At 34.7% G+C, this 19,560-nt stretch overlaps 1 protein-coding gene across 1 annotated transcript in view; it reads right to left on the reverse strand.

Moving 5' to 3' along the window:
- Positions 1 to 7,133: 7,133 nt before the first annotated feature.
- The window catches only part of LOC148939029 (thyrotroph embryonic factor-like), a 67,858-nt gene continuing 55,431 nt past the window's right edge, over positions 7,134 to 19,560 (reverse strand). Inside the window, exon 9 of the mRNA XM_089107287.1 lies at positions 7,134 to 7,873. Within this exon, the coding sequence (XP_088963413.1) occupies positions 7,802 to 7,873 (72 nt within the window). The 3' untranslated portion in view covers positions 7,134 to 7,801. The remainder of the gene's footprint in view (positions 7,874 to 19,560) is intronic.

Genomic DNA, 19,560 nt, shown 5'->3' on the forward strand with positions numbered 1-19,560 from the left:
TAGTTGATGGTTGGGAATGAGATAGTTAAGATCCTGACTACAATATAGGAAAACTAATTGTCTTAACATTTAAACTTAAACAATAGTTACTTATACATACTACCATATTAAAAATTCTGTTGCTCATAACCCTTGTCTTATAGAGTATTCTCTATACCAACTATAGAATCTGAGAATGATTTAGATACTTTGTTCTAACTTTCAGACCCTACATTTAAGACTGTAGAACATTCTCTAATTTCAGGTTGAAGCTAAAAGTGAGTGTGTATGGTTAGGATCTACTGTTGACTAGAAGTGCATTTAAAATTGTTAGCGTTGTATAGGCCATGGTCTAAACATTCAAGCTACTCTCATACTTAACCTATTCAGACAATTAGACAAATCTAATGATGAAATGCCTTCTAGGTGATATAGTAGAGATTTTATAGCCTAGTGATTTAAATGTTGAGGGGATGATTAGCTGTCAGACTACTGGTTAGGCTGTCTTACCCTACTCTTTCATATTGTTAGCATCTTTCATATTGTTAGCAACCCATGTACTTATAAATTAATCAACTGTGATGAAACAAAAACAGGAAAACAATTTACAGTAAATATTTACCAAATCATATTATTGAGTTACAACTAAAGTGAATATACCACTCAATGCTTTTTTTTATGCTCTTTACAAATATAATAATCATTTTAGCTGCCACCTCTATATATACCAATTTGGGGTATATATTTGCACATTTGAGGGGTGGGGGTAATTTTATTTCTGATGTAAATGAAAGCTAAGTTTAAACTTTTCCCCCACCCCCCTAATGTACAAATATATACCCTGAATTGGTATATATAGGGATGTAGGCTAAAATTCATTTCTGACAAAAATGAACATTGTAAAGAGCATAAAAACAGGCATTGAGTGGTATATTCACTTTAGTTGTAACTCAATTACCTTAAATCGCACTTGCTAGCAATAGGACTCAATATTATGATTTGGTAAATATTTACCCAATTTACAGGTGGCAGAATCCATTAAAAATATATAATTTGAGCTATATATTTGGGCATTGGGGGGGGGGGGCTCAACATGGGCTGAATTCCAGGGGGCAAACCTGGTCTAATTAGCAGGTAAATATTTACCAAATCATATTATTGACTTACAAATAATGTGAATATACCACTTGCTGCCTTTTTTTAGGATCTTTCCAAATATAATACTCATTTTTGTTGGAAATGAATTTTACCTCCACCCCTGTATACCAATTCAGGGTATATATTTGCACATTAGGGGAGGGGGGGTAAATTTTATTTATGATGTAAATGGGAGGTAAGTTTAAACTTTACCGCCAACCCCCTAATGTGTAAATATATACCCTGAATTGGTATATATGGGTTGGGGCCAAATTCATTTCTAACAAAGATGATTATTATATTTGGAAAGAGCATAAAAGAAGGCATCAAATGGTATATTCACAGTAAATATATATCAAATCATATTATTGAATTAGGAATAAAGTGAATACACCATGCAATGCCTTTTTTATGCTGATTACAAATATAATAATCATTTCTATCAGAAATGAATTTCAGCCCCCCTCCCCCCTATTATATGCCAATTCAGGGTATATATTTCTACATTGGGAGGGTGGGGGTAAAGTTTAAACTTACCTCCCATTTACATCAGAAACAAAATTGGCCCCTACCCCCCCCCCCCCTAATGTAGAAATATATATAGGGGGGGGGCTGAAATTCATTTCCAATAAAAATGATTATTAAATTTGTAATCAGCATAAAAAAGGCATTGAATGGTGCATTCACTTTATTTCTAACTGAATATTTACCATATTCACTTTATTTGTAAGTCAATAATATGATTTAGAAAATATTTACCAATTGCCACTTTTAATGCTATCCTATATAATATAAGTCTCGGAACAAGGATATAAAACTAAGGCAGCATCATTCAGCCAGGAGGGGGGGGGGCGCCCCTCCCTTATGGGTGCCCATGGGGGTAAAGTATAGCAATGCTACATGCAAAATGTGTTAACTATGATTATTCTGAATATTATAAAGTAAAAATTGCTTTATGTGCTGCTGGTAGTGCCGGAACCCTAGGCTTATACCCAATATTCCGGAAGGTCAAACAAAGAGCAACATGCAGAAACTTTAAAATTTTTCCTTCGAAGTCTTAAAACAGGTAGCGTTGCAGAAGCTTACTCTTGGCCTAGAATCTAAGAAGCGTTTGTGTTTGCACTTTGCAGCTCTGTGGACAATGACAAGAAGATTTCCTGTTTTTGAGTTAGCATTGCTAAGTCAAAAGACTGTCAATTTTTTTTCTTTTTTGTTTAATTGCACCTCGTCAACTTGGAATAGCAAACGAAGGCATTTTTGGCAGTGATTTCAAATACAACACTGTAACACCCTTCAGAACATGTTGTCGAACCTCCTTAAGTATCAAGCTTGTCACTTTTTCAACTCCAACCATGGTAAATGAGCTGCAGTATTTGCAATAGAATTTGTTTCTTTCAATCCAAATAAACTTGAGGTCCTTTTTTATTATGCTACAAATCAGAGGCAACGCTATAGCGTTGCCTATAGTAAAGGCCATACGGCTCCAGTGTTTTATTATTACTATTTATTATTTTTTTTCCAGACGCACTTCATATGGACGGGGTCGTCGTAAAAACTTCAAAGGAGCCTTAATCTATTGGAAATCAAGAGTTCTAATGCCCTTTTTAAGGGTCAAAAGTGATTGGAAGGCAACAAAATCCCGTTCCACGCCCACCAATTTCCCAAACCCATCCAATCAAAATTTTGAGAGAACCATTTTGTTCTACGTAGTTGATTTCCAGATAGCAATTATGTTTTTGAGGAGGAAACTCCCCCATAGCCCTCAGGGCAAGGGTTGTAAGTTATGCCCCGGGGGTATAAAAGGTGCTTATTGAAAATCTTTTCGTAAAAACTTCAAAAAGGGTTGATTCGATTGAACCTTCAAAGGGCTAGTGCTTTTTTTAATAGTCGAAAGTGATTGGAAGGCAACTAACCCCCCTTTTACTCCCAACTTTTCCTCAAAAACACCCAATCAAAATTTTAAAATGGCCATTTTGTTCAACGTAGTTGAAAATTCTGGAAATTAGGTCTTTGAGGATGACAACCCCCCCCCCCCCACAGCCCTCAAGGCAAGGGTTGTAAGTCATGCTTCGTCATAGAAACTTCAAAAAGCACTCATTCGATTGGAAATTTAAATGGCTAGTGCCTTTTTAAATATTGGAGAGTGATTGGAAGGCAACTATCACCCCTTCCACGCCCACCATTCCCCAAAGACATCCAATCAAAATTTTGAGATAGCCATTTTTTTCAACGTAGTTGAAAGTTCTTGGAATTATATCTTTGAGCAGGACACCTCCTCCCACAGTCTTCAGGGCAAGGGTTATAAGTTATGCCCTGGGGACATATATGGTTCTTATGGAAGGAATGCTTGTATAAACTTCAGAGAGGACTCATTTGATTGGAAATTGAAAGTTCTTGTTCACTTTTTAAGCGTCAAAAGATTTTGGAGGGTAACCAGCCCCCTTCTCGCCCTTTTTTCCCAATTGCATCCGATAGAAATTTGAGGTAGCTATTTTGTTAAAAATAGTTCAAAGATCATATAGCAAAAACTTCGGTGTCGACACAACCCCCTAGGGCCCGGGGGTAGGCGTTGTAAAATATGCCTTGGGGGTACATATGGTTCTTATGGAAGGGATGCTCGTATAAACTTCAAAGAGGGCTCATTTGATTGGAAATTTAAAGTTACAGTTCATTTTTTAAGAGTCAAAAGAGATTGGAGAGCATCTAATCCCCCCCCCCCCCGCCACGCCTTTATTGTCTCAAATCCATCTGATAAAAACTTTGAGATAGCCCTTTTTTTTAAAAATAGTTCAAAGACCACATAAGAAAAACTCAAATACAGCCCCCCTAGACCAAGGAGAAGGCATTCTTAGTTATGCCCTAAAGGTATGTACGGTTTTTACGAAAAGGATGCTCGTATAAACTTCATAGAGGGCTCATTTGATTGGAAATTGAAAGTTCTAGTTTACTTTTTAAGAGTCAAGTGACTAAAGGGCAACTAGCCCCCCATGCCCTTTTTCCCCAAGCCCATCTGCTACAAATTTTGAGATAGCAAGTTTTTTTTTAAATTGTTCAAAATTTAGATAACTAAAACTCCGGTGTCAAAACAACCCCCCAGGGCCCAGGGGGTAGGCGTTGTAAGTGTTGTCCTGGGGGCGTGTATGGTTATTATGAAAGGAACGCTCGTATATACTTCAGAGAGGGCTCAATTCATTGGAAATTGAAAGTTCTAGTTCACTTTTTAAGAGTCAAAAGATATCAGAGTGCAACTAGCCCCTCCCCCCCCCCAAACCTTTTTTTCCAAGCCTATGCGATAACAATTTTCCATTTAAGTATCCATTTCATTAAAAATAATTCAAAGGTCAGATAAGAAAAACTCCTGTGTCGATGCAACTCCCCATGGCCCGGAGGCAGGCGTTGTAAGTAATACTTTGGGGACATATATTGTTTTTATGGAAGGGATGCTTGTATAAACTTCGAACAGGGTTCAATCGATTGGGAATTGAAAGTTCTCGTTCACTTTTTAAGAGTCAAATGAAATTAGAGGGCAACTAGCCCCCATCCCCCTCCAACACCCTAAATGCACCGAGGTAGTTTTTAGGTAGACATTTTGTTAACAATAGTTCAAAGTTCAGATAGCAAAACTCCGTTGTTGAGACAACCGCCCAGGGTCCGAGGGTAGGCGTTGTAAGTTATGCCCTGATGGCATATATGGTTGTCATGGAAGGGATGCTCGTATAAAGTTCATAGAGGGCTCGTTTGATTGGAAATTAAAAGTTACAATTCACTTTTTAACAGTAAAAAGTGATCGGAGGGCAGCTAGCCTCCCTTCACACTTTATTTATTTTTATCCCAGAGGCAATTCATATAGACGGGGTCGTCGTATAACCTTCAAAGGGGGCAAACTTTTTTCATTTTGATTTCATTACTTTGGTGCCAGTCTTGCTACTTTGATGAAAATTTGATTTTTTTTTAAGTTTGATTTTGAAATAAGGAATTTTTAAGAACTTGAATCTTTTTGCAATCAAAAACGAACAAAAATTAATGAAAAAAAACTTTCCGAAAAATAATTTTTTCAAAGAAAACTAAAGGCCATTTTAAACTTTACATGAATTTGCCTCCCTTAGACGAGCTCTCTTGCATTATGCCCCATTCGTCCAGTAGCCAAGGCGGACACGAAGGCAGACAGCTCTGTCGAATTTTCTAAAGGACACACCAAGAACCGAGTACTTGACGAACAGCTTTATCCGGCGTTCTACTTCTATCTAGAACGATCTACCTGGGGATATTATTCTTGCAAATCCCTCTGATGACTTCTTCAAAAGATCATTCAACAGACATTTAAAAACTAGAGGTTTCGGAACGAGGTAAAGGAATAGCGGCATATCAGATACCTTCACGTATCTGGCGCCATGAATATACAGAAAAAAACCCACTTGACATCACAAGTTTTATCTTACTCATAAATCCTCAAGGAAATCAAACAAACACCATAAAATTTTTATTTCAGAATTTTCGACAACATACGTATATGTACCATAGATAACACAGCACCAAAATAAAATAGAATAAAAAATCATTTAGCCGGATTTAAAAATATAATTCCCATTAGCTAAAATAATAACAATAAAATAAGAATCACTCAAAGACTTCTACTTCTTTAATTTCCGCTCATTTAAAAATTTAATCACATATAAACAAAATACAGAAATCTTGTTTTAGCAGTGTTAAGCAAATACTGTCTAATTGAATTTTTTCTAACCTTAGAGCAGAACAACTTCTGTGTTAGTTAACACATTTTTTTGTGTGGTTGTTTTTAACTTCGAAATGCAAACTCGTCATTTTGAAAATGCGATTTGCTGAAACTAAGTCTGGTCTTATAACCGTTAAATCTGGTTCTGAGCCATAACTTTGACTGAACATTTGAGTTGAATTCAAAGTTGTATCTTCGCGATTAACTCTATTTCGAAAGTGGCTTATTCAATTTTTAGATTGAAGCTTCAATTTTCAATTACAACCGTTTTTATTTTAATATAAGAAAAACTAACTTCAATAACCAGTCTGCCTTAGGTTTTTTTCATGAGTGTCAAAAGTCCAGTTTCTCTAAAATCAGTTCTCTAACAGGGTTTCTCTCAGACAGTTTCCACACAGCGTTAAATATGTCAATAATGTAATCTCTCTGAAAACATCTAGTTTAGACATTTTTACTTAAAAATTTGCTAAAAATGACTAATCAAAATTGTAGCTGAATCTTGGTGACTGACTATTTAAAAAACGACTTTTTTAATTTTGAGACTGAATCTTCATATTCCGACAGCAATCGTTTTTATTTTAGTATGAGAAAATTTTTACTTTTTATAAGTGTCAAAAGCCCAGTTTCTCTAATAAAGGTTTTCTAAAATGGTTTCTCTTAGGCAGTATTCAGACAGCGGTACTGATTTAAAGCTTGGTTTAAAGCTTTCCGAATTAAATGTTGCATCTACACATTTATTTAGTTTCCACCTATTTATTAAATATACAAAAAAACATAAGTATATACAACACCACAAGTTCTTTTGTATAACTATTGGAAAAAGGACAAGCAAAATTACCCCTCCTTCTATGCTAAAAAGAACACCCTGAATTGAATTGACAAATGAACTTACTGTAAATAGCATGTGCTTACATGCTTATATTATAGTATTACATTTGTTGCATAATGATTAAAACTTTAAAAGGATCAAGAATGCAAGGAGTGCACGGAGGAGAGAGAGAGGGAGTAGGGGTGACCTTAAGATCCCATTGTTGATAATCTATATATTAGACATAAATATTCAAAGGTCACTAGGTATTTGAATTAAAACTCAAAACAGAAGTAAAATTTTGCGGACATAATGAATGATTCATATGATTTCCATGGCAACTTAAACATATTTTCTATTTACTTTAGCTTGAAAAGTAGTTATTATTTAAAAAGATAAAACGATTTTAGGAGCTTAAATAACACATGCCCTAATGCCATTGGGGTATGTGCATTTTAAACTTGGACCAAATACAGTTATTTGTATCTTCTTAATGGCGCAATAAATTTTGAATAACAGATATAGTACCTCGAATGACAAATCAGCTACGGCAATCAAAAGAGGGTGTGTTTCGTAACTTACAAGAGACCCGAAAAGTTGTCTAATGAGATTCAGGTTTTTTTTATTGTTATTAAGAGCCAATTATTTCTAAAGTTTTTTTTGGACATCCAATACACAGAATAGCAAATTTGATATTAATAGCTGAAATTTCAAATGATCCAAAAAGTTTAGAAAGAGAGGAAAAACTGATACAAAAAGAGAAAGAAAAAATCGACAAATTTTAGAAAAATAAGAAACTCTAAATAATGCATAAGAAAAAGGGTCTGAACCGATCAACAGAACTTAACTAGTCTGAGACGATAGCTTGTACATATATTTTACACTAAGTTACTCTTATCATTTGAATTACAGCAGCCGAAGTAAATGCACTGTCATATTGTACTATATGAAATTCATCTTGGTTATTTTTTTTTAACTCCCAAGCTAATAGCAACGCTAAGGTAAATCTGTATACAATTGACCTACCCTATTGAAACATTTTGCCAATAACTTAACCCGGATATATGTGAGCACTAGCTAAAATGATTTCTAAAAATATAAAATCTTTCCAGTAGCAGGATCGAGTAGCTGTTAGCACCAGACATTCACTTCTTGCTGGATCTGAGGGCCTGATTTTCTTTGCGAAGCCGTTCAATTTCGGCTTTCAATGTCGCATTCTAAAATGAACGAAAACGATAATTAGTGAGTTGAATCACAAGCTAAAGGTAAGCTGCATGGACATCGGCAGGAGTGGGGGATCAATCCAATACATCCACTAATCCTGAATTGTTGGGGGCTTCTCCAAATTTGCCCAAAAGAAAATTGGGAATTCCAAAACCAACCAGAAAATTGACGTTTAAATAAACAAGCCTTAACATGATATACAGATCGTTAATTTTCGAGGAGAATTGCGAGAACCCAGAAAATTTGAGGGATGACTCAGGTTCTGTGGATAATTAGCTATTTTTTGGCCGTTGTTCGTTCTACGGTTATTAACGCCCTAATTCAAGTGGATATTTGCCCACCCGAGACACTAAAAATAATATAAAAAAGAGGAGAATGAGATATATTCCCATTTAAGTCTCGGTATAAAAAAAAAAACTAGTAGTACTGCCCCTTCTTCTTTGGGGTACATTCCTGGCGGTTCACATGGTGAAGTAACTTCACCTTTCCACTCACTAGAACATCAAATGAAAAAAAAAACATGAAAAAAGGGAAAAGAAAGAAGACACAATTGTGACAGATTAAAATAACACATAATTGGCCAACAGAACATTACTTTTAGATAAAGAGACATATTCATCTTTCATTACTTTCCAGATTTCAAAGCTACGGGTCAAAAAGAGTTAATGTCAGTTTTTTTACACTGTTTAAGCGATTGTTGCGAATAAAGAGCAGGGATACAGAGGTGGTTGTACATAAGCATATAAACGAAAGAAGTTCTTGTAGAAATGTTTATTCAATACAGGACAAGAAAAATTATACCCCTACCTCACCCGCTGAAGAAAAGAATATGCGTGTCAAAAGGATGGAGAAAAGAATATGCGTGTGAAAATTTCCATATGACTCATGAGCAGAATGCAAACCATTACTTTAAATCGAATACTACTACTACGACTACTAACAACTCACCGCAGCACCAAACCACCTGAGGCCGAAACAGCTACGCACACTCCTTCTACATCCCAATTTATTCAAAGCCTTCCTTTTTACCACCTCCCACGAAGTTCCCACTTCCTTTAAATCTTTCTTTATGACGTCATATCACCCCAGACGAGGACGTCCTGCTTTTCGTTCAGCCCTAGACGGTTGGCCGAAAAGAACAATCTTCGGCAATCTATCATCCTTCATCCGTACAACGTGCCCACAGTTTATATAATTATCCAGTATGATCTTTCCCTCTCTCACCCATTATAAAAACCCGACCGAGGTGCGAGTTCTCCAGAGAACGTTTTTGCAGATATAAACATAAGCGGCATTAGATCTTTTCACGGGTAGACAAAGAATAATCACCTACGGAACAAGTACTGACAAAACCACTTGGCCGGCTCAACCAATAAGTGGATAATAAGTGCAGAAATAAGTGGGAGGAGCTTTTTGTTCGCACTGAGAATGAAGAGCCAGAAATCATCTGCGGTAAACTTACTGGTATATTATATTAACTGTGAACGTGCCTTAGCCACCTCAATCATTTTTCCATTATAGCCCTAGAGAGCGGTATTGGACCACATTTTTCGTATAGCCTGTTGTTTGAAATACGGTCAGTCAGCCGGGTACCCAGAACAATCCTTAAGCAATTTCTCTGGAAAACATCTAGCAAATCTTCATCCGCTTTTCGTAGCGCCCATTCTTCAGAGCCATATTTGACCACTGTCATTACCGTAGCTTCTAATATTCTAATCTTGGGTTGCTGACTTATCTTCCTATTCTTCCATGCTTTTTTTTAACTGTGAAAGAACACCCTGAGCCTTGGCTATTCTATTTTTAACATCTTCACTGCTCCCACCATCTTTACTAATAATACTACCAAGGTAAGTGAATCTGTCCACCAGATCAATCTTTTCATTACCCAACATCACCTTTTCATCTTCACTTATTAATAGACTTAGTGACTTAGTCTTCTTAATATTAATTTTTAAACATATTCTAGTACCCTGAACTCGCAAAACCTCTAATAGTTCCTTCATTTTGCTCACACTTTCATCTAGGATGCTTAAATCATCAGCATAATCTAAGTCCAGGAGACTTTTTCCTCCCCATTTGATTCCGGTGTCTCCCATTGCCTCCCTGTACTCCTTAAGACAAAGTCCATCAAAATAATCCATATAAGGGGGATAGAACACAACCCTGCTTAACTCCTGATTCGATACAAAACCAGCTACTAACCTCATTTCCTACCTTAACCGCAGCAGTGTTATTCTCGTACACAGAACTAATCACTTTAATGTATTTATCTGGTACACCATACAAGGATAAAACCTTTACTAAAGCTCTTCTATCAACAGAATCGAACGCTTGCTCATAATCTATAAAACTGAGGACCAAAGGTGTTTGACAACTCAAGACACTTCTCAATTATTAACCTGAGAGTGAAATTTGGTCAACACATCCTCTACCTTTTCTAAAACCCCACTGTTCTTCTCTTAAAACTTTGTCAACAGCATCTCTAAAAAGTATCATTTTACTAAGTAATTTGCTACCTAAGAGACCAGACTTAAATCGAATAACTATGCTAGAATTGCCAAAACTTTCACCGTAAAGCAATTACTACAAAATTTACTGAGATCTAATCTTTCGTCCCGATTTAGTCTAGCACTAAAAAAAATGAAGTGATTATTCAATAGTTCTTTTTTTTCTACACACTAATTTCTATATTTTATTCTAGGCTTTACGCTTCCAGAAAAGCACGGGTTAACTTAACACGGAGGAGGGTGGTGGTTAGACTATATTCCTGGCCAAGTTTTAAGAACTGAAAAATTATCATGTTCAGGAAGTTTTCAAGAAATTCCAGGAAAACCTTGTGAAGAAACCTTTTTTTTGTCACGGAATAAGGAGATTTAAAGGTCAATGCTTATTTTCAACCCCACATTTAAATATCCGTAAAATAATGTCCTGCATGGATTAGACAAACCCTAAAATTTTGCCAGAGCCAATATTTTCATGACATAAGGCTACTTAATTTTCCTATCATAATATATTGTCCCACAATCAACCCTTTTTGTTTTACCTTTTTTCTCTGTTTTATCTCACTATTTTTAAAATATAAAACGATAGTCTGCTGTGTAATTATTAGAGAGAGTTCCATGTAAAACTAATTGTATGATCTTAAGTTAGATAGAAATGCATTTTTATGATAATCATTTTTGTTTTCGCAATCTGATCAATATTCTTAACTCACTAATAACAGGTTTTCGATATCATATTTTTCAGAAAAAGGTCTGTTTGGTCTAATTGTAAGAGGTTGGCAATTAGAGAAAATAACATGTTTTTATTCTCTTAAGAACCATATTAATATTGTTAATGCATAAATTATAGGGTACAGTTATTTTTGAGAAAGGTGGCTGCTTGCTCTAATTGCAAGAGGTTAAAATAGATAGAACAGGATGTTTGTTTGTTTCTTCTTAGAAACTGCGTTAATATTGTTAATGCATAAATTATAGGCTACAGTTATCAGAGGCAACGCTGTAGCGTTACAGTTATTTTTGAGAAAGGAGGCTGCTTGCTCTAATTGCAAGAGGTTAAACTAGATATAACAGGATGTTGGTTAGTTTTTTCTTAAAAAATTGCGTTAATATTGTTCATGCATAAATGATAGGCTATAGTTATTTTTTCAGACAAGGGTCAGCTTGATCTGATGATTGGATCCAAAATCAGACAGAACCAGGCATTTGGTTTCTTCAAAATCAAGTTAATATCGTAACGCATAAATTGACAGGAGAAAATTCGACTAGTCGGATTATACGATGCTAAGTCATAGAGCATCGCTTCTATGTTTCTCAAAAATAATTTGACTGAAATTCACCATTTACCTTTAGTCTTCTTTTTCTAAATTAAAAGATAACTCTTCAGTAATGAGCTAATTCAGTAGCCTTTGGCAATACATGGATAATATTTAGATAGATTTAAGCAGAAATTATACAATTTTACCTCGCCAGTAACGTTAAAAATAAGAGCAAAGATCAAATCCGAAAAGATCAAAGATCAAATCCATGGATCAAATTTAGTTACAGCTGCCACAGCTTGGGTTCGTTTTTGAAAAAAAAAACATTAAGTAAGAGTAGACCTACGCCATTTTTTTTTTTAATTATACAAACACGGAGGCAAAGGCATGAGCAGCCAACACAGGGCAAATTCGCTAGCGCCGGGAAGAAAGCAATAACGTCAAGGGAGGGGCGGGCAATTGCCGCCCCCCCACAGATTTATAAATACATTTTTGGGCTTTTTCGTTGAAATACGCGTTTTTTAAGAATTCTTATTACAAAATTAAAGTAAACAACAAAATGGCCCCCCTCCTAGATTTCTAACAACATACTTTGCCCTCCCCCTAATTTTGTAAACTCACGCCACTAGGAGGAAGGGGGCACACTGAGCGTCCAATTAGTAAATATCCTCAATTAATATGAATTTAAAGTCACTGATTGTTTGCCAGTTGAATCAAAACCAAACTTTGCGAAATAAAAGTCAAAATTTCGAACATTATTTGTGAAAACAGTGAGTTCCGAAACTCAATTTGAAATAACATCATTTAATTGCTATACTGCCCGTGCTCAAATTTACCACAAAAGCTTAATTGAAGGAAGGGTAAGCAGTGGACAGTGCCAAATCTAAGAAGAAGACAGGGGCTCAACTTGCCAAGACCACAACCTTATAATAGCACCCATGCCTGTAGACTAAGACTAAGCCCGTTTTCATGAGATGACGCCAGTTCATCATTCTCTCTGTGGTCCCAAGTATGCTTGTAATATACGAATTGACAGACTGACGTTTTTTTTTGTTTTTTTTTTTTTTGTAAAAGTGGTTCTTTTGGCCTGATAGTAAACAGATAGAATCTTTTAGCAATAATATAATTTGGTTGTTTTAGCCTTTTATAGTTGCGACAGAGAGGAAATTGAAGTATCAGTAAACATGTTTACTTCAAGGATTGTCAATTTCATTTTTTAGTTCCTTTACAATGAACATTATTGTTTACACAAAAACGGAAAGCAATCAAAAATCAGGAACAATCCATTTTTTAACTTTTAATCTTTTCCTCTATTTGATAACAAATACAATATGAATCGTTTCCTCATTTGCTCTTAGCACTGCTTTGATGCGAAACCCTTATATTATTTATTGCAAAAACATACATTTTTTTTCATTGTTTATTTTGAATATAATCATTATAATCCAAAATTTAGTTTCCAATTAAACAACAAAATAATTAATGTGAAAACTAAAATAGTACAAGCACTGGACAACAGAGCAGTACTAAGACAACATGGGACTAATTCGGCATACAGTGTAACGCAAAACATTATTGACAGGAGACAAATCGAAAAACAAAACAATGTTAATTTGATTAATACTAATCTAATTTAACGAATATTCAATATAAGGTTAATTTAAAGTATAATATTTTAAACCTTCACCAATTAGGTTACTCCCTAGTCAAAATAATTCCTATTCTTAGTAGTTATATATAGAGGCGGATCCCCCGATGTAACTTCTTCACCCCCTATACGTATATTAAACCCATGTACACCAATGCATTCACAACCCGTTGGCTAGATAGAAAAAAATATATCCTTTTTAAAAATCAAGATTCATACTTTAGAAAGTCTCTAATTTCAAAGCTTATATTTCCCTTCTTATTCAAAATTTCTTTTGGATTATATAGGGAAGGGAGAGGGGGGGTATGGGAGTGTTTGTGATTTTTTCAGGAATTTACAACTATTCAATCATACCTAAAAGTGGCTGTTTGTGAATTTAAGTATTTTGTTTTTAAATTTAAATTGGAATATAATACGAATATTGGGTCAATCTTCAGAACAATTCATAGACATACGATATCTACATACCTATATCTATGGGAATACGTGTATATGTTTACAGAAAATTGCAACTATTCAGTCATTCCTGAAGGTGGTTATTTTTGAATTTAAATTAGAATGTAAAATAACTGTTGAGTAAGCTTCATAATATTCGACATCTATACAATATGCGATATTTTCAACTTTCATAGTTCAGTATAACTTAGAAAGTTTAAAATAATTAACCTCGTTTACTTTAGTTAGCTTACATTAGCTATGAAGGTGGGGTGGGAGTGAATTTGTTGTTTTTTCTTCAAGTTGTAAGTGAAAAGACCAAAAAAGAGGCTTTTTTGAATTAAAATACAAAAAAAAATAATATTTTTTTCAAATCTAGGGGGGAGGGATCTAGGAGTTAATGTCATACGTAGAAAGTTTAAGGTAAAATAGTTGAAGCTTTCATATAAGATGGTCAAAATAATAACAGTTGTACTTAAAGCATTTTTGCCGTATACAAAAAGACAGAAACAGTTACACTACATTTATAACCAACAGATTTGAATCAATATAAATAGATAAGAACCAACAAATATATAGAAATATAGAAACAATAATAATAAAAATTTAAACGCCTGTACAGCTATCTGAACGTAAGGATGCTAGAATGCTAGCAACAATAGCCTTTCAATAAAGCTTTCACATCTAATAATATACAATTATTAGATCAATTAATTATTAGTCTATTAAAAAATTAATCATTTACAGTTAATTATCATTAATTAAATAATCAAGGTTTCCAAATGTTAACTTTTTGCCCTCAATCAGGAGTTGATAATAAAACATATCTAAGACAAAAGATTCATTCAGATTTATTCAAAGATATACAGACAAAGATACATTCATTCTTCAAAAAAAAAAAAATACCCTAACCATACCATGTTTAATAACTTAAAATCTACAAGACTGACTTACGAATCACTGTAGTCTTTTTCATAAAATTTTCGCATGGCAACTCTTTACCATCAATGAGGAGTCGATGGTAAAAAATATAGAAGGGAAAAAATACACATTCAGGTCTAGAGAATAAATGCGAGAGAATTTTCAGGTACAAAATAAATAAAAATAAACTTCCAAATTTTTCAACCGTTTAGAAGCGCATGAATATAAGCCCCTCAATTGGGGGACGGGTAAAGCTTTGCGATTTCAAACAAAATCCTCTATAAATTAAGACCTATATGGAATATATACGGAAAAAGAAGCATATTTTGTCTGAAAACAGTTTTTGGGAGGCTGCCAGATTTTTACTCATCGTTTTAAACACTTTTTTTTGTCTGCAAGTGCAATTTTCATAGGAAGATTTTTCCAAAAAAAAAATTTGCTTCAGAGAAAATATAATCCATTTTTGTAGATCTCAATGCTATTTCATCTACTTTTTACCATTATACAATAGGATCTAGAGAATATGTGTAAATTATATTGTGTCGAAAATATAAACTATTTATAAATATATAATGCAAAAAGTCAAAATATCTAAATGTAAAAAAATATATATGAATTTAGACAAAAAAAGATAGAGCAACAAGATAAAGGTAGAATTTAAGGAAGATTCAAGATCCATTTAAGTAAAGGAGTAATTTTTTAAATTTGAGTAAATTGTCAAAATTTGGTTCCATTACTCACCCTATACATCAAGCCTACTTTTTAGGACTTGTTTCATTTGCCGCAGTATACTTCAATTTACTACATAAATTTTGTGTCGACTTTATTTTTTTCAACTTAACTAGGACAAGTTTATGCTATTTTGGTGAACAAAACACATTTATTCAAATTCAACACCTACTTGTAAGGGAGAACTGAGTTATATAATAAGGATAATTAAATATTAATACATTCACTACAAGGTTATTTAAATAGAACGCGATTTCTTATGTAATTCTTAGATCATACTCCCGTATCCTATTCTAGGGATTATGATAGACACAATTCCATGAATTTATTTCGGTCAAATTCAAATTTCTATATATGGTGATTTCAAACTCTTTTGTGATTTTATGGTTATTTTGACAACATGGAGGTGGGCACGTGACAAGGGAGAAGAGCAATAGGAAGATGTGTTCGCTGCCGACGAATCAAATAAGAAAGCCGAACTTTTCCAAGAAAAGCGAATCAGTAATTATTTATTCCATTTTCCAGAGGCGAAAAAAAAGATGTTTGCTTCAGAGAAAAGATAATCCTTTTCTTGTAGATCTCAAAGCTATTTCATCTACTTTTTACCATTATACAATAGGATCTAGAGAATATGTGTGAATTATACTATATCGAAAATACAAAATATATAAAAATGTATAATGTAAAAAATCAAAATATATAAATATACAAAAATATATATGAATTTAGACAAAAAAGATAGAATAACAAGATAAAGGTAGAATTTAAGGAAGATTCGAGATCCTTTTAAGTATGATTAAGTATGATAAGCCATATATAAATGATACATTAAAATGTTTAATTCGACAAAAACTAATACTGTTTCGCCAAGGAAAAACTGAAGAAGCTAACCTACTGAGAAAATCTCTAAAGAAGTAGATTCGGAAAGCTTCAGCCCAGTATTACCGTAACAGAGTAAGTGCACTCTTTAAAGCAGGACCGAAGCAGTGGTATAATACAGTCAAGAAAATCAGTGATAAAACAGCAAAAAATCTTGACTTTAATCTTGACGTCCCCCCCCCTTGAAACTACAACTAATTCACTAAACAAACACTTTGCCGCTACTGTACAAACCCTCCCTCCTCTCTCAAGTAATATTCCCTGCCCCCTGGTACCAGACCAGGATATCCCAGTAATATCCCTGTGGATGTTGAGGCAAAAATACATAAACTAAAGAAAACTTCATTATGCCCTTTTGATATTCTGATTGATTTAGTAAAAGCATTTCCTGATAAACTATCAAAACATCATATAAACATCAACAGGGATATCCAGGATATCCCTGTTGATGTTGAGGCAAAAATACGTAAACTAAAGAAAACTTCATTATGCCCCCTTGATATTCTAATCGATTTAGTAAAAGCATTTCCTGATAAACTATCAAAACCTTTTATCAAATATTTTTTGCACAATATCTAGAAGTGGTTTGTTCCCCAAGTGTTGGAAAAAGAATACGTTACATCCATACAGAAGAAATGTGTTAGTTTGGATTTTTATGCAGTCCGACCAATTACCTTAACACCAATATTCTCTAAACTTTATGAGAGCTTAGTAGCAGACTGGCTTAAAGAGACGATCCTTGAACTCAGAGATGAACAACAAATCGGATGAAAGATTTATCAACGACACATTACCTGATCAGTCTCCTCGATACTGTATATAAACTACTTGACGAGCAAGATACCTTGCTCAATCTCTTTTTAATCGACCTCTAAAAGGCTTTTGATCTTGTTAGTCATAATGTTTTAGTTGCCCCTCTCTATTTCTAGCAGAGTTCTGCAGGGTAAACTTTAAGGTCCTTTACTATTTTTAGTAATGATTAACATTCTTGCTTATGAATCAGCCGATTCATGGAAGTCTGTGGATGACATGTCATTACTCAAAATGTACAGAAGAAATATTGAGAGCAGTGCAATGGAAATTCTTAAAGACGTTGCAAGTGAAGCAGCCCAGTCAAAAATTAGAGTGAATTCCCATAAGCCTAACAATATGGCCCTTATTTTTCTTAAATCAAAGCCAATGTTTACAACTTCAATACCTAATGAAATAATCGCAACAAGAACTAAACTCTTAGGGCTCACATTGATTAGCAATGGACAAGCAAACTGAAACGGGAGGCTGACCTTTTTTCTATTATTAAACTGGCTAGTGTTCTTTCCTTAAGCTATTTACCAGATTTTCGTGCCCAAAAGCATATATCGTCCGCCTTTGCATATCTCTTATCTGTCCATCCGTCGCTTGAGTATGCTTGCCCGGTATGGCATTTTAGCCTTAATTGGGATCACTTTGATAGGCTAGAAATTATCCAGAAGAGAGCCCTGAGAATTATTTACGGCTGGGGCAAAGGGCCTTACATTCTCTTCCTCAAGGAATTCCACCTAAAAACCTTGGCAGCCCGACGTGTTACTCTGCACTAATTTTGGGAATAATCTGCGCCCTAACCCACGTTTTCAATATCTACTCCCAGCTCATCATTGCCAACTAAAGCGGCGTTTACCTCGATCAAAAGCACAAAAAAAAAAAAAAATCCGGGAGCAATTAACAATAAGCAAGTCGGTCACTCAGCCTTGCTACAGCAAGGATCGATCCCTAGGGGCCGTATCGCCACGGAGATCATCAATCGACTGTGCTAAAACTGGGTGTATACCTATACCCTGTGCTACAGAGTGTCAGGTATGCACCCTGCCAGGGTGTCAGGTATACACCCTGTGCTACAATAGGGTGTATACCTAACAGGTCTCATTTTATAGAGAACACTATTTGACTTTGCAAAGCTATGCCCGTCCCGCATTGAAGGAGGGTATGTGCCTCCAAACAGTTGAAAAGATTAGGGAGGTTTGTAGTTTTATTTTTTATTCAACCAAATTTTATCTAGTTATTAGCTTCGTTCATTTTAGTTGAATTCTAATTATTGAAGTAAATTAATTTAGTTAAACAGTTTAATCTATTAAAACTGAATACCTAAAATTTATATAAAATATTTTATTGGGAATAGTGACTGCTTTTTGAGAATGTTGAGCCAATTGTTCGTGTATTTCAAGGTGGGAATTCCTCAGTACAATCAATTCCGAATAGTGTCACGCCTAAAATTTACTTAGGAAACTTCAATCCGAAATATTTGAAAATTACGGTTACAGTTAAAAAAAAAAGCACAAATATTCCATACACCCTAAAACTTTTTGGAATAAAAGCAACTTTTATATCCTTACAGATTTTAAATACTCAAAGTGCCAACAAAATTAGATACAATTATTTGGATAGGCTGAGTGGAAATTTACACAACCACATATATCTTAATTAGTATGAGAAATTGGGAATTCAATTTAAATGGAAAGAACTTCACAAGCAGTTATGCAGTTTTTAATAGTAGCGGGCCATAAACTAAATAATATGTGAGTGAAATAAAATACCAGCAAAAAAAGCGCTAAAAACACATAGCACCAAACAGATTAAGAAAGTTTTTTTTTAGATAGTGTAGGTGTCATAAACACATTACTAGTGTTGGTGGAACTTGGTTAAATCAGATCTTAAACCTATTGAAGAGCTCAGGAAGTTTGGTCACACACGGACAACCCAATGGCTCCCACTTGCAAAGCAGCTGGCAGCAGACCGCACTACATGATCCAAACAGGTCTTGAAGATCCTTGATGCCGGGCAAGGTGGAAACGCCTTATTCTCGCCGCAAGTGCAAGCAATAAATGAAAGAATTTTATTAATAGCCTGTCTTACAATCAACAGAAAAAGACAGAGCACAAACTAGAAAAGAAAGAAAAAGCAAAAACTGGCAAGAAAAACAAATACAAACAGAAAGAACTACATAATAACACAACTATTTGAGAAGGTGGGCCCATTCGTGATCCAGAAGCTCTAGTTTTTTCACGTAATTCTGAATTACATCCTCCACGGCACTCAGAGGCTCAACAATTCCATATTTCGCAACAATATGGCGGTTTCTAACAAAAGGCGGCACTTGAAGAAGATATTGGGCATACTTGAAAAATACCGACCTAATGTCTTTCTTGTTTCATGCACTCAGGAGCTTCCAAAAAGGAGACAGGTACAAGACAAGAAGCAAAGCTACTGCATTATAAAGACAAGCCAAATATTTACGGCTTGAATTGCGACGGCTAGTGACAACACCCGCATAGGCA

Source organism: Artemia sp. Qi Xiang Cuo, unplaced genomic scaffold (assembly GCF_049724085.1).
Source record: "Artemia sp. Qi Xiang Cuo unplaced genomic scaffold, ASM4972408v1 HiC_scaffold_22, whole genome shotgun sequence".
Lineage (NCBI taxonomy): Eukaryota > Metazoa > Arthropoda > Branchiopoda > Anostraca > Artemiidae > Artemia > Artemia sp. Qi Xiang Cuo.